Genomic DNA, 13,596 nt, shown 5'->3' with positions numbered 1-13,596 from the left:
TGAAGATCGTTTTATGAGTACGGCTCTCTGATTAAGAGTGTCTTATCTACCAAAGCGATATGCACCTGCCTGCTCGTAAGGATCAGCATTTGACGGTGATTTCAACGCTTCGTCATCGGGTCCGTTCAGTGGAGGTTAGAATTAATGGTAGTCCTCTGAGTGGAAGACCTTTGTACTGGCTATCTACAAGCACTGTGAAAATCGGTTTTCGGCGGAAGCGGGGTTACTTAACCTGTTATTGTACCGCTAGTGTGTATTGTACCAGCTGCTTGGGTTGGTATGTGAGCTGCCAGAGTCGTTCCGCCCGAACTGATAGGAAATGCCTGTTGTAGGCCAGAGATCACGCCAGTACACACAAAAATGTTTCTCTTTCAGTATTGACACTGACAAGCTGCCAACTCTCTGCAACTGGAATGTCCTATACGAATCACTGCAGAGAGTTCCTTCTGAAGCACCGGTTCGGCGAAGAATAAAACAGGTTTTTTATGGCCTTGTTGAGGATGGAGATAAGTTTGTAGAGGATGGACCACAGCCAAACGACGAGGCCAGGAAGCTTAGTAAGCGTACAAACAGAATGAGGAATTTTTATAGGCAGCAAGGCAAGATTGCCTTCGGTGCCACAGCCAGATCCCCGGAACAAACAGTGACTCGACCAAAAAAATGGGCTGATGAACCCGTCAGGGCCACGCCCTGAACTGACTGACTGCTGTTCAGCAGTCGTTGACTAAGAGGAACGATCCCTTGTTTTGCCTGTGCTTTTATCCCAAGAGGAAAACAATGTTTATGCTATCTAGACGCGCGGAACACCGTATGGATACGCTGTGTAAGGGTAGGCTTGCTTGTACATGCCGTGTGCTGAGCCGTCTGCTGGATCGAAGACCGCTTTCGCGTACGGCAACCGTTCCATCTGAAATGTGCCGTTCTCCTCCCCTGAGCAATTTCACACACATAATCGAAAACAGGGGAACGCCAGATATTAAACCATAGTTCTGCGTGGATATACCGTCATCTAGTACGATGGTGAAACAAAACCAGCAGCTAGTAGAGACGCTGGTTACAGGCAAAAATACTTTGGTTTTTCTATGAGTTTACCGAGGGGTTTTCAGTATTTGTATGAAAGTATTTGAATGAAAGACTGTGGAAAACAGAAAACAGGAGAGTCCCTAAGCTTTGTATGTGTGTCTCACTGATATCGACTACCTCAAGCTGACCCGGGACTTTTACATACGGAGGAGCGCACCTCGGCATGTGGCGTTCACAATAAAAATTAGGAAAGTGCTGTATCGCATGCACGCTCTTTCCGCAGAAAAATCAAGCCTCCACACGATCGGCTGCGTTGCACGCCAACTTACAGTTGAAATTGTAAGCCTGTGGCTTGAAATTGGGATCGGGTTCCCAGTGCGGAATCCACGTAGGCGGGTAAATGGTAATCTCAGGTCCGAGGAGGGGATCGCGGGGAGGCTTCTCGCCCTTGGTCAGAACGTACTTGCAGAGAGACGGAGAGTACCCAGGTAGCGAAACATGAAAGGGATTGGGTAGGTCTGTAAAAACAGCATAGCAAAGAGACATCTACATAACCATCACTTGCTATTCAAACAGACGAGCGACATCCCCCCTCCCCCCCTAGCTTGCGGTTAAGCAAACATACTACATCCTTGCTAGATACGATCGAAACATCCATATGGAAGACTTGATGTAGACAGGTCACATACAGTGAAGTACATGACAGTGGATAATGGTGGTACTGCTGCGTCCGTCAGAGGGTCATATCTCCGTCGATGCAAGGAGGACGAAAAATCCTACTCCCATCGTTCAGCAAGACTATCGTACTCGTCGCTGATTCTGTCCAGAATACGGTGTGCTATGACCTTACTCTGATCGTCTTTCTCGTAAGGCTGCACCATGGGATCGGTGAGGTGGTCAGCTCCCCAGACTCGGAGGCTTTCTCTGCTTTGGAAGAAATGCGGCGGAACTCCAAACATCTTGCTCGTTGCGTAACGCTGGAGAAAGTTCTGCACGTCCATACTGTTGAACGCACCACTTCCAGCAGCAGAGTCTCCGAAGCTCACAATGCCTGAGTTGGCCTGAAGCTTTCCGCTGAAGTCTTCTGACGACTGCGCTACCACATCTTCGGAGGACGCTTGGGACTTCACCTGAGCATCCGGAGCTGAAGTATTACCGTTCTCCACAGTTGCTTGTGCCTCTCCTGCCTTGGGCTGCTCTGCCTCTGCGCCAGATGGCACATTTGTTTGACTCTCCACTTTAGGATCCATGTTTCCTTCAAATATAGTTGCACGGGGAGACTGTGCCTCTGCACTACCTCGGAGCGCAACAGATGGTGGTGAAGCGGTAAAAATGTAGTTGAGCAGTGGTTTGGAAAACACACCAGGACGACGACAGTTACGGCCTCCCACGAAGTCCTTTCTTTTCGAGTTGTTTCGGAATCGCTCAACAGCACAAAAAGAGTCCTATTATGCTACCGTAAGTTGACCTTGGCTGTGGGCGGCGCACGCACCTTCTCTTGCCTCTTGCTGCTGCACGTCACGTCAAGCCTCCACGAGGTCGCTGGCTCGGTCCGCCACGTGCACAAATCTCTTCCTGGACTATTGGAATGCAGTCGCGACAACAAAGCTGAATTTTAAACGTTAACTAAAGGCAGAGTGCCGAGGAAGTCACTACAAGGGAAGGAAATCACGAAAATGAACGAAAGGACCACAATGACAGCGTATCCGCAAAACAGCGGACTGCCACGGTTGAGCCCCGGTTACGACTCAAACTACGCACCCGTCCGGTAGCGAAGGCACAATGGTTCAGTGAAATAGAAGCCTCTACTGCAAAAAAGAAGAATGCCTACGCAGAGATAGGCTTTATTGGTTCTAAAAACGGCTTGACACAGCTTACAAGGGAAATGACGAAAAAGGAAAAAAATCGGGTAATGAACTATCGCGTTGTGTGTCGAGCGTTGGGCAGGGCTGAGTGCTCCATCGGATTTCCATTCTCCGGCCGGGTATCAGAGCCTCCGTGGACTTGCACGGGACAGATCCTCCAAACCGGGTAGGTCCCGGCTGCTAGACTTGCCCCACGGCGTGTCCTGCCTTGCACCGGACGGTTGCTCGGAGAACAGCGACACGGCGAGCCCGAGGCCTGAACCGTTTGTTCCGCAACGCAAATGCTTTCTCGCACGAACAGCTGAGAGCTCTATCGTCACTCTGAAATACTAGCTAGCGGAACCACGCGAGGGCCACAAGAGTGAAAATGTTCGGCCACGATTGCGGTCCATCAGTGGCAGGCGGCCTGTGCGTGCAGGTTACCGTTGGCCTTGCAACTCTTGTAACGCTTTGGCAATGGTACACCACTACGTAGCGCGACTGAAAAATCTTTTTTTCTTCGCTTTTCCAGGAAGAGCAATGCATGCGGGTCACGTCGACCACACGCGAAGCCGACGTAGCTGACCCAAGAAATTGGGAGAATCAGCGGGGAATATTGCCGAAGGAAACTGCAGACGGAGCGCGTTCCGCCTCACGGATAGCGCTTTAGCCAGGATTAGTTTCAGGAACAGTTGTCGTCTGTAACACGTCCACCTTTCCCCCCACGAGCAGATCACCAAATAGGTACCTCCTCCAGTGACCAGCCCTCAAACCCTTCGCGTAGTATCGACTTTGCACGCTCTCAGTACAACCGACACATGCCCGGCAGGCCGTTCGATGCGCGTCACCTGCCTCTACAGTCTTCGACAACAGAATTCGCTCGATTAGTTTCTTCAGCAGAGTTGTTTTCACGTCCGTAAGGACTTCTAGGTGGAGGTTTCCGTTTTTTGCATTGCTTTTGCGATTTCACACTTGATCACAATGTCGATCACAGCCGTCCTAGTGCCGGCACTGCGAATTTCTGCTGCCTTGGTCGCGGCGCCGATTGGCATCGCACTGGAGACGGCTGCTCTCACCACGTCTCACGGCCCACGCCAGGTGGCGTCTCGCTTTCTGCATTTATGTCCCCCATCCGCACCGCTTGCATGGTACAGCAGAACCGCTGAGGGCCGAACCGGACCTGTGCGGCCGTCTTTCCTCCCGCGCGACGCCCGCCGCTTTTCCTCCACAGACACTTGTGCTTTCACCCTGCCTCCTCTTCCGTACGCCGAAGATGCCCTGGAACCACACATCAGTGCAGAGACTCTTCGGTTCCATCATGGAAAGCACCACGCTGCTTATGTCAACAAGTTGAATGGTACGGCAAGCTGACAGAGGATCCTGGTTGTCTGACTGCTGTGGTGTCAACGGCACGGAACTGGCTGTCGCGGGTGGTGTCCTACACCTCTTAGCCACAAACGTTTTTCACGTTTCAATGACGACATGAAATGCATTCGAGTATCTCTGCAGCACGAGATAGAAAACTGTCAGCCCAGAGACGGGTGTGACGCCAGGGACTGCTGGTAGCTCCTACTGCTGCGAAGGTTGTAAAACTGAAGTGGTGTGATCGTTGTAATCTTCAGTGCTTTGTCTCTATTGATTCTACCGATCCACATTAACCAATTCAGCACATTTTCGTTCTTGCGTTTTTCAGGCTTCATCGAGGGCACACCGTTCGCTGGCAAAAACCTCGAAGGTGAGGAGCACCACGTCTCGTAAGCCGTGAAGTCAGCAGTCTCTCAGACGTGATTGTTAATATACGATGTTGAGGTGATATGTCTCTTGAGACTATGGTGCTCCCGTGACAAAGGTGGGGTGGGTCCGGACATGATAAGCTAAACAGCCATCCTTCCGTCAAGTATGAAAGAATTATGAACGTAGGAACTTCTGTCACAGGCAGTCTGTGGAGACCAGCGATGACGGAGCTCCCAACTGTCACATGAGGACTGTCAAGAGGCCATGCAGGGAAGCTATGAGCACCGACGTGGCCCCAGAGACCCCGAGGATCTGTGCGGTTGTACAGTCAGGATAGGAGAATAAACGTTACATCAGAGAAATAAATTTTTGGAGAATAAGTGCTACATCAGGGAGATACATGTTTGCTGTAGGCGACGGCAACAAAAGATGCGGAGGTGTTGGGGGAGGACAAGCCACGTGTGTGTGTGTTTTTTTTCGATCCGATAAACCCCTTCCATTTTGCCCTTTTTGGGGTTCATCCTTATCGTTCGTGTCAGACATCGTCAAAAGCTCCTCGGGAGCCATATTCAACAATGCGGCGCAAGCGTGGAACCACGAGTTCTATTTCAAAAGCATGAAACCAGTTTCCGCTGGGGGCGGGGGTGAGCCTGATGGCTTGCTTAAGAAAGAGATTGAGGCAGCTTTCTCTAGTTTCACCCAGTTCAAGGATGAGTTTTCCAAAGTGGCGGCAGGCCACTTCGGTTCAGGGTGGGCGTGGATCGCCTGGGACAAACAAAAGAAGAAATTAGTCATCGAGCAGACGCACGACGCGAATACGCCAATAACAGACGCAACGAAGGTTCCCCTGCTGTGTTGCGACGTTTGGGAGCATGCGTATTACCTGGATAAGAAGAACGACCGGCCAGCATACATTGAAGGTAGGTGAAAAGCTGCGTCGAGCCTGGGTTGCTTTTCAGAGACAGAGAAGACCCTTTGTTACGTTTTCTGTGTGTGCACACCTTGGAGGCGGTTGTCGTGATATGTCACCTAGTGCCCCGGCACATTCAGGAACGCAGTCCGTCTTGGTAACAGCATACATACAGAGAGTGAAGCATGCCAACGACAATGTACATATGCGCGGTTGTCTTTCCTCTTCAGGGTGGTGGAGCGTTGTCAACTGGAGCTTCGCAACTGAGAACTTGCTGAAAGCACGTGAAGATAACTAGTGAAACAATCCACCCGGGAGGCAACCGAATTGTCAATGCCAGCTGTTAAGCTCGTGTAATCCAGTTGAACGAGCTTCCAGTTTGGGGATTTGGGTGGAACCCTCTGTTTTGTGCCACATTGTGTTTAACCGGGGAGAGGTTCCGTCATCATTCCGTCTATCTCGCGGTTCTGCTGGTGGCGCGTAACGGGGAAGGTTACGACGGTTTCGGCAAGTGATGTTCGAAAAATTTTCGAGAATCAGTTCAAGACCTCCTTCGGGTCATACAACTCGGCGTTCCGACGGGAGGCTACGCTCGCCAGCTATTATTTCGAGACTGTTCATATACTCAGGGCGCGCCCTGTATGCACAAAAACATCAGTCTCTGTTCTTGCTACTTACGGCTCCAAGTGATGGTATAGTCTCGGCTTGGTACCGCCTGAGTCCACTTTTTTGACGGAGACAGTCACGCTCGTTGACATCGACTCTCCTTTAAACAAAGACCGATAATTATGACAGCCTAGATTTCTGCTTGGTGTTCAGCGCAGAACAACCTAGATTGCATGTCCGAAGCCCGTTAACTGTAAGGATGTTTGCGGCTAGCTTGTGAGGAGTCGTATTTGGCACTTAGTTAGCGGAGTCACCATTTTCTGAATGGCAAAACAGTCCTGAGCCACGGAATATGCTATTCGAGACGCTACTGACACGCCAGAATTCTTAAGAAATGGGATCCAAGAACAGTTGCATACTTCAGTGTCTCATGGCATCTCGGCACTACATACTAGCAAATAGATACAGAAACCGATACGGTCCCGCCGGGCATCAATCGCCGGGGGACAATATACAAACAAATATTGGAAGCAACACAGATGAAACGCTAACTGGAGGATTGTTGCGTCGCGGGCTGTCGGCACCAGGGACGCACTCAAGCGTTATGCCTCCCATGTGTATCCCCTTACTAAATGTAACTCGGAAAAGTGTTGTTGCACCTTCAGCCCATTCTCAAGCTACCACGACTTCGACAGTAGCTGTTTTCCGCCACCTCTGGGCAGACATGTGCTGTGGTCGAATCACGCGGTCGGGCAATCGATGAAAGCTGTGAGCGAATGAAGGTCATGTTCGAGCCTTTGACCGGAGGTCACATGTGGAGCATCGTTTCTGTTAGGATTAGGGAACGGTATGCCCCGCTTTCTTCTTGCATCAGAGACTCATGGTCTCCTTCCTGTACGACGGTTCCTTTTTCCAGAACGTATATTCTGTCGCAGGCCTTGGCTGTTTCCAGACTGCAGTGAGAAAATACACCTCAACAGGATTGGCACCTCTTACGGACGATGCGGACAGCTACTGTTCTTCGAACAGCAAACTGATCCGGACTGAGACTGGTAGGCTATGGGTGTTCTTTCGGTTCAGGATACACATGGGAGACTCCACAATGGATGGCGGTTTTCACCCATGCCAATGTGGATACGGAAACGACATCAGAAGTCGGGTTTCCGGAACAGTGGTGGGGGACTGGCGAACAGGCATTTCTTGCTCTACTACCAGATTCACAATAAAAATAACGTCAACTTAGCAAGGACTTTAACGCATATTCGGATGCATTTGATCACGACTGGCCTGCGGAAAGAATTGTGAGAAGATTTAAGCCTATGAATCCAAGTAGAATCTACATTAAACTCTGTCTGCCAAACTACGTTTCATTTCTGTCACCGTACCGCGCACGCTGTCTGTGACGTCACAGTGTGTGCTTTCTGAAGACCGAACCAACAGTCCTGGCAACAGTGCCTAAGCTTACCTCCGGACTGTGACAAAAATTGTAACTTTGCCTCTGAGGGCTTGCAGCACATCCTGCAACGAAGTGTCTCCTGCCGCTGCTCCCAGTTGTTTTAGCGGATCATCGACGAGTAGGACACGCGGCTGTCGGTTAAGAACGCGGGCAAGTGCCAGTCTGGCAAGGGAAAACGCGGAAAAGGAACATTCGGTACAGATGCAAACGCCATGGAAGCGCCTCGCAGGGGTTTCTTCGCGACAAACTACCAGAGGGACACAAATGCCATCACTAGGACAGACTTTCAAGCCATGGTATAACAATACACAAGAAGATATTAAGACATTCAAGATCTAAACCAGTAGACCAACTCGTAGTATATTCTCCCCAAGAAAAGCTTATAAATAGTCCAACAGGCGCAAAAGTTCTTTTATCGACCAAACCGAAATCTGCGGTCGACAAACAGCACGCTTTTTCCTGCTAGCTTTTGTTTTCATTTGCGGGAATCACTGGGAGTCCGTAGTTGAGAGAGAGAACAGTATGTTACGCCTGAACAACGTATTTATGGTGGTCGAATCCTAGTACTGACGATCAAGTGTTTTCAGGCTTGCCGTCCTCGGGCGTGCGAACGACCTTGCACAGAGGTGAGAGATGAGGGCACCTGGTTGCTGATAGCGAATCAAGCCTGTCGGACAGCACTGGTGAACCTACTGCAGAGGCCAAATTTGGTGTAGGAAAATGAAGGAAGCTGAAGAACATGGCGCTGCAGTAAATTGTGGAAGAAAATGATGCTTCTGATTTGGGTGCGTGCTTGTGCCCGGCATGAGAGGAGAAACACTTTACCTCACCCATACCTCACTCGCTGGCCGCAGCTCAGTTTATTGCCTCTTTCGCCCACCTCGGTATCATAACCTGCAGGGAACTGTAACCACAAGCCGGAGGAGAGCTTGCCACCTGATGTGTGATTTTGGTAAAATACCTTACGTGCTTGTGGTACAACCGTGGCTCCCCTCGCAACCGGAGAAAGTCCATCTGCTGTTAACTAGTGTAACCCCCGAAGGCACCTTTCAGGTGTCACTTCTAATGCTACCGTTGCTCTCCTTTTTCGGCGGGAACAATCTTCCATATGAATACACACTCCGTTGAAACCGACACTTACAGTTTCAGTGAATTTGAGTTCCTTCGCTCGCATACAAACCTCGTTGCTGTAGCAGGGCACGGGGTCCGGGTTCCCCACTCCGTAGTACAAGTTGTCGTGGATTGTTCCCGACACAATGTCGGGGTCCTGCCAGAGAACCCCAACTTGCCTGCGTATAGGCGAAGTTTGAAGGTATAAATGGACACAACACCACATCGACAACTGTCGGCTGCTGCCATTGCCACCCCCGTGCAGGTTACGAGGGTCCCGAAGTGGTGATAACTATCAAAGAAGTACTCTTGCCGCGAGCGAATACGCGTACAACACAAATATAGACCACAGAACATACTGGCTTCGAGGCCTATAGACTGTAGACCCTGATGTAGCTTCTGGTACTAAAGCACGGAGGAATTCAGAATGGATCGGCTGACTACCTGATTGTCGTTCGGGCCTCTGCATTCAAGGCACTGCGATTCCATTATACTAAAGTAATGCCACTGACACTCGAGGACGCTTCAGTTGCACATAACATTTCACAGTATTGCTTGAAAGGAACAGAGGATTGGTACACTTGCCAGGTGGTGTCATTGTGCTGCTGTGGAAAATGCGCTGCAGGCGTGACGTCTGCACGGGTCTAGGAACTAAAGTTGAACAGCCAGTGGCGTGCAGCTTCTGTTGAGGGCAGAACGGGCCGCCGAAGTGATATGAATATGAAACATTCCGGGGTAGACTAAATGTGGGGGAGTCGGTAGCGGAAAATACGGTTTATTGCTACAGCGTCAATACCTTCTCAGCCATATTGGATCCAGATGCCGAACATCGCGGCCATCTATAAATACTGCACCTTGATCAGCGTGAACGAGACCATCGATCAACCGCAGCAGCGTTGTCTTCCCACTTCCAGCAGCACCTGCCACTCCCACAAACTGTAAAGAAGACACTCAGCACACGTTGAGTAGCCAGCATCTTGATTATCCCTTAGAGGGAAAGCGTTGTTGCCGCTAACCATTATCATGCTGACCTAGAAGAGCTGGACGCTGTTATTCTTGCAATCGAGTCACAATTAAGCTGTTCGTGAGGTCAGCTTTTGTCCTGACCTGCTCTGTGTGTCTAGCAGTTGCCCACCTTCACTAGAGCCCCTCGTGATTATCTGAAACTACGCAGCAGAAGCTAGATTGAGAGCGTGCACAGCGCTTTAGAAAACGTAAATGCCCGGAGGAAGTTTCACGATGCATCACGCCCTAGCGCAACAATCTCCCTGTGCTGCGCAGACGAACCTCCTTCGATGAGACATGAAGGCTAACACCGTTGAGGACCGGGACTGTAGGTCTGCCAGGATAATGGAATACCACGCTGCAGAAGTGTATCTCCCCTCGAACTTCAAAGTACTCCAAGTCCGCATGAACATAGCGAGCTCGCCACTCTCCCAAGGGGTCCTTGTCGTTTAGGTGAGACGCCGTGGGGCTGACCTCCGTGTCTGCCTGTTTAGCTAATAGTATCGGATCCAGTTGCTGCTTCAACACCCGTGCGCATGGCATCAATCGAGGAAGGCAATACCCCCCCTCCGGATTGATACTGAGCAGGGTGATAACATATTGAGCCGCCCCGAAAGCTTCCATAAAAGTGGAATATACGTTCCCGACGCTGCTGAACGCCGCTGCAAGCTGCTGTTGATAGAGCATGCAGGTAACCAACGTGCCCACCTGCACCCTGTTTTGCTTAACCAACTGTTCCCCCACAATTAGAAGCAAAACTGTGCATAATTGTGGTACTGTTGTTATCAAAAACTGGTTGCAACTGTTGAGCAGTGCTTTATGCTTCTCTACGGAGAAATAGCGTTTTGATCGTTCACCGAATCGCTGGAGTTCTCGGATTTCGCCTGTGTTGACCTTTGTTGAAAGAATGCTGAACATTCGACATCGCATACATGCGATTTTTCGTCAAATCCTCACAGGTAAACAAAACATTGGGTAGATGCCTCTACAAGGCCGTATTCTCTAACAGCCGAAAAGTGACCTTGACTGAATAGTGCTCCTTTCGCAGTGGCTATGCTAACGGAGACAGGATAGCCGGTACGCCAACATCAAAAGACAATTCGGCGAAACAAAAACGGGGGGAAACACCGTGTATTCGAAAGATATGCCCATCACGGAGAGCACGGAACGAGCCGATGACGCTGCAATCTGCATTCTTACGACAGATAAGGTAAACTAAAAACCTTGCGGACGCTGTGTCGAAGAAATTGCCTCGGTTTAAACAGTCGTTGCTTACTTCGACAGAACGTCCTGTACGACCTTGTTGGATTGAGCGAGGCGTGTCTGAGCTAAAGTGGATAGCCGCTGAGTACGCATCCCAATCTGGTGGATTCCCCAAAAGAAAAGAGGGAGGCTGAAGCAGACGACAAGCGCTAGCTCCTTGCTCATTCCGGCCATGAAAACCAGGATGCCTGTCAAAAGCAAAATAACACAAGCACTGCAGCCACAGAGTCTCACCTCTACATTCATTTCTCATGTCTGTTATCCTTCGGTCACCTTGGAGGTTGGAGATGCCCTGTTTGCACACGCATATGCTTGTGCCAACTGCAGATACTGTGCGTCGTATGATAGAAGCTGCTGAGGGCCCGTAAAAATTTTATAGCAGTTATAGTTGACTCTGATTTGGGTGCGCCACTCCACTGGGTAGAGACACACCCCCGGACAGTGATATAGCTTCTTGTTTGTATTATATGCTCGAAAACTACACCTGAAAAACAATGAGGAGGGTTACAGTAGTGGGCCCTCCTGTTACTGACAGTTTTACCCTAGTTCCTATTCCATCCACAGTTCTAATTCCTCATGGATAGGGCTGTAACAGGGTGATCATCCAGATGAAACACTTTTAACCCGACACAGCTTCAACGTGCACAGGAGACACTTTGGTAGTCTAGTTGTAAATAAGAGCGACCTTGGAGACGATCGTTACCAGCAATCTGCATAAGTGATTTGAGGAACACGTTCAGATTCATCAAGAAGATATCGCAGACTTTCGAACAGTCGACACAAAGCCTCGCTGACAGCCCGCCGGGACCATGCTGCTGAAAGAAGTTCAAGTCCGCCATGAGAAGACGGGAGAAAAGACGTTGTTGCAGGCGTAGCTTGGATTTAACAAGAGCCAGGTGGAGCAAGCCCGCTCTTAGTCCATTTAGCAACACGTGGATCGCTGCTGCGACGACAAGGCAAATAATGGCATGCTTAACTTCCATTTGACTTTCCGTATCCACCACGGTACCCACAAAATGTGGAATACAAACCTGCGAGGCAATGTAACAAACACGACAGCAACCCTCCTCTGCGAATGACACAGCCTTGCGCTGCTCGCTCTGCCATAAACGGAAGATAATTCTTTGAGAGGGATCCAGGAATTTCCTGGAAGGGATTTCCATTCCCCCAACCGTCTTCAGAAAAGGCCAACGCAAGCATTGTATCTTGGTCGACAGTCTCCATGACGATGTGCTGCCTTGGTTGGGGTGACTGCCATCAACCAGCTCCCCTCTGCAAACCGTGAAAGGGGGTTCGATTGTTTTGAATTCATCAAATCAGAGCCACACGATCTCTGCCGGTTCTATTAGGCAAAAAGGCCTGACTCTACAGGTGGTGGGATTTGTCCTAATGCTTAATTGACAATCAAAGCTCGCCCGCGAACAGACTGCTTCTCCGCAGCCTAATAATGCCCGTGGAACTCGATTAGATTCACACTTTCCTTCCATTTGCATCAATTTTCTCAGTAAACCGGTCGCACTGCCCCAGAAAAAAACAGACTTATTTTTCCGCTACAGCAATCTTAGACTTACGTGTGCAGCCGCAGAAAGCACCATACAGAGTGCCGCCGTCGCTATTAAATGCCGGTCAGGTCCCGTGAACGCCCATAGCTTCTTCGCTAACCTGATCTGATGCCATAAAGTCGGCGTAGGTAAGGTGTCAGAATCAGGTAGCTGTGGGTAGTTGTATGTGCATCTTACATCGGAAGGCGATTGACAAGCCTGACCTGCTGGCAAGAGCGCTGTTCCATGGCTGGTTATGTAAGATTCCCACGTGTCTTCCTCCGATTCGCAAACCCACCCTGTCCCTGTGCCACAGTCCCCTCCAGAAACGACTGAGCCTTCATAACTGGCTGGCCAACTGTTCCAGCTTAAACTGCAGCTGCTGGGGGAAAGCGGTAGACAAAGTGATGGTCGGCTTGGTGGTTGATCTTCTTTTACGAGGATTTCCCACTTGGTACGGGACGCACACTGTTCCGGAGTCCCACTGAGGCTTTCCAAACCGTCCTCGCAGGCTACACCCTCATGAGACACGATATTGTCTTTGTATCGTGGGTTGTCTGCGGCACCTTCTGAGCCTGCAGATAGCAAACAAAACATTCCCCTCTCATAACACTTCTGACATTAACACACAGTCAACCTTGCTAACTCGGATGCCTCGTACGGACTAGATGTGTGCTGCGTTTCTCTTTCTTTTGTGACTTTTTCATGACCATTCGGCACAGCTTTTGTTTTCGGATGCAAACCAGATAGGAAGTTATGAAATCAAAACAGGACAGTCGACCAGAGACAGAAGCCGTTTTCCGACTTTATGTGCATGCGTAGACTACGTAACGGAGGTATGACACAGCCAGCCTTCGGACCGAGTAATTGTGGGGTGAAGTGGAAAGTTTTATGCACCGCTTCTTTCTGAAGGAGAGAATTGGTAACCACCTGTCCCGGACTGACGGCCCCAGGCAACCCCTCGTCCACTGGGTAGCGTCCCTGGCTCGTGCCCGCGTGGCAAAGCAATTTGTGTCCCCATGAGGACGTGCTGTAGAGAAACTCGTTGGCATTGTCGTCCCAGGGCATGCGCTTGACACTACGAGGCCCAGGGGCTCGATCGAC

General features: G+C 50.2%; 3 protein-coding genes across 3 annotated transcripts; 1 reads left to right on the top strand and 2 right to left on the bottom strand.

Annotated features, from left to right (window-relative positions):
• Positions 1-790: 790 nt before the first annotated feature.
• NCLIV_058840 (conserved hypothetical protein) lies at positions 791-2,273 on the bottom strand (the record flags this gene model as incomplete). The annotated part of the gene is made up of 3 exons (XM_003885440.1): positions 791-930; positions 1,353-1,541; positions 1,874-2,273. 3 exons carry the CDS (start codon positions 2,271-2,273, stop codon positions 791-793), a joined length of 729 nt encoding a protein of 242 aa, XP_003885489.1.
• Positions 2,274-3,848: 1,575 nt separating this feature from the next.
• NCLIV_058830 (Superoxide dismutase, related) lies at positions 3,849-5,809 on the top strand (the record flags this gene model as incomplete). The annotated part of the gene is made up of 4 exons (XM_003885439.1): positions 3,849-4,224; positions 4,561-4,602; positions 5,141-5,521; positions 5,742-5,809. 4 exons carry the CDS (start codon positions 3,849-3,851, stop codon positions 5,807-5,809), a joined length of 867 nt encoding a protein of 288 aa, XP_003885488.1.
• Positions 5,810-8,597: 2,788 nt separating this feature from the next.
• On the bottom strand, positions 8,598-10,312 carry NCLIV_058820 (putative ABC transporter; the record flags this gene model as incomplete). The annotated part of the gene is made up of 3 exons (XM_003885438.1): positions 8,598-8,862; positions 9,480-9,619; positions 9,971-10,312. 3 exons carry the CDS (start codon positions 10,310-10,312, stop codon positions 8,598-8,600), a joined length of 747 nt encoding a protein of 248 aa, XP_003885487.1.
• Positions 10,313-13,596: the final 3,284 nt, after the last annotated feature.

This window comes from Neospora caninum, chromosome XI (genome assembly GCF_000208865.1).
Source record: "Neospora caninum Liverpool complete genome, chromosome XI".
Classification (NCBI taxonomy): Eukaryota; Apicomplexa; class Conoidasida; order Eucoccidiorida; family Sarcocystidae; genus Neospora; species Neospora caninum.
This window is presented reverse-complemented; position numbering and strand designations above follow the sequence as displayed.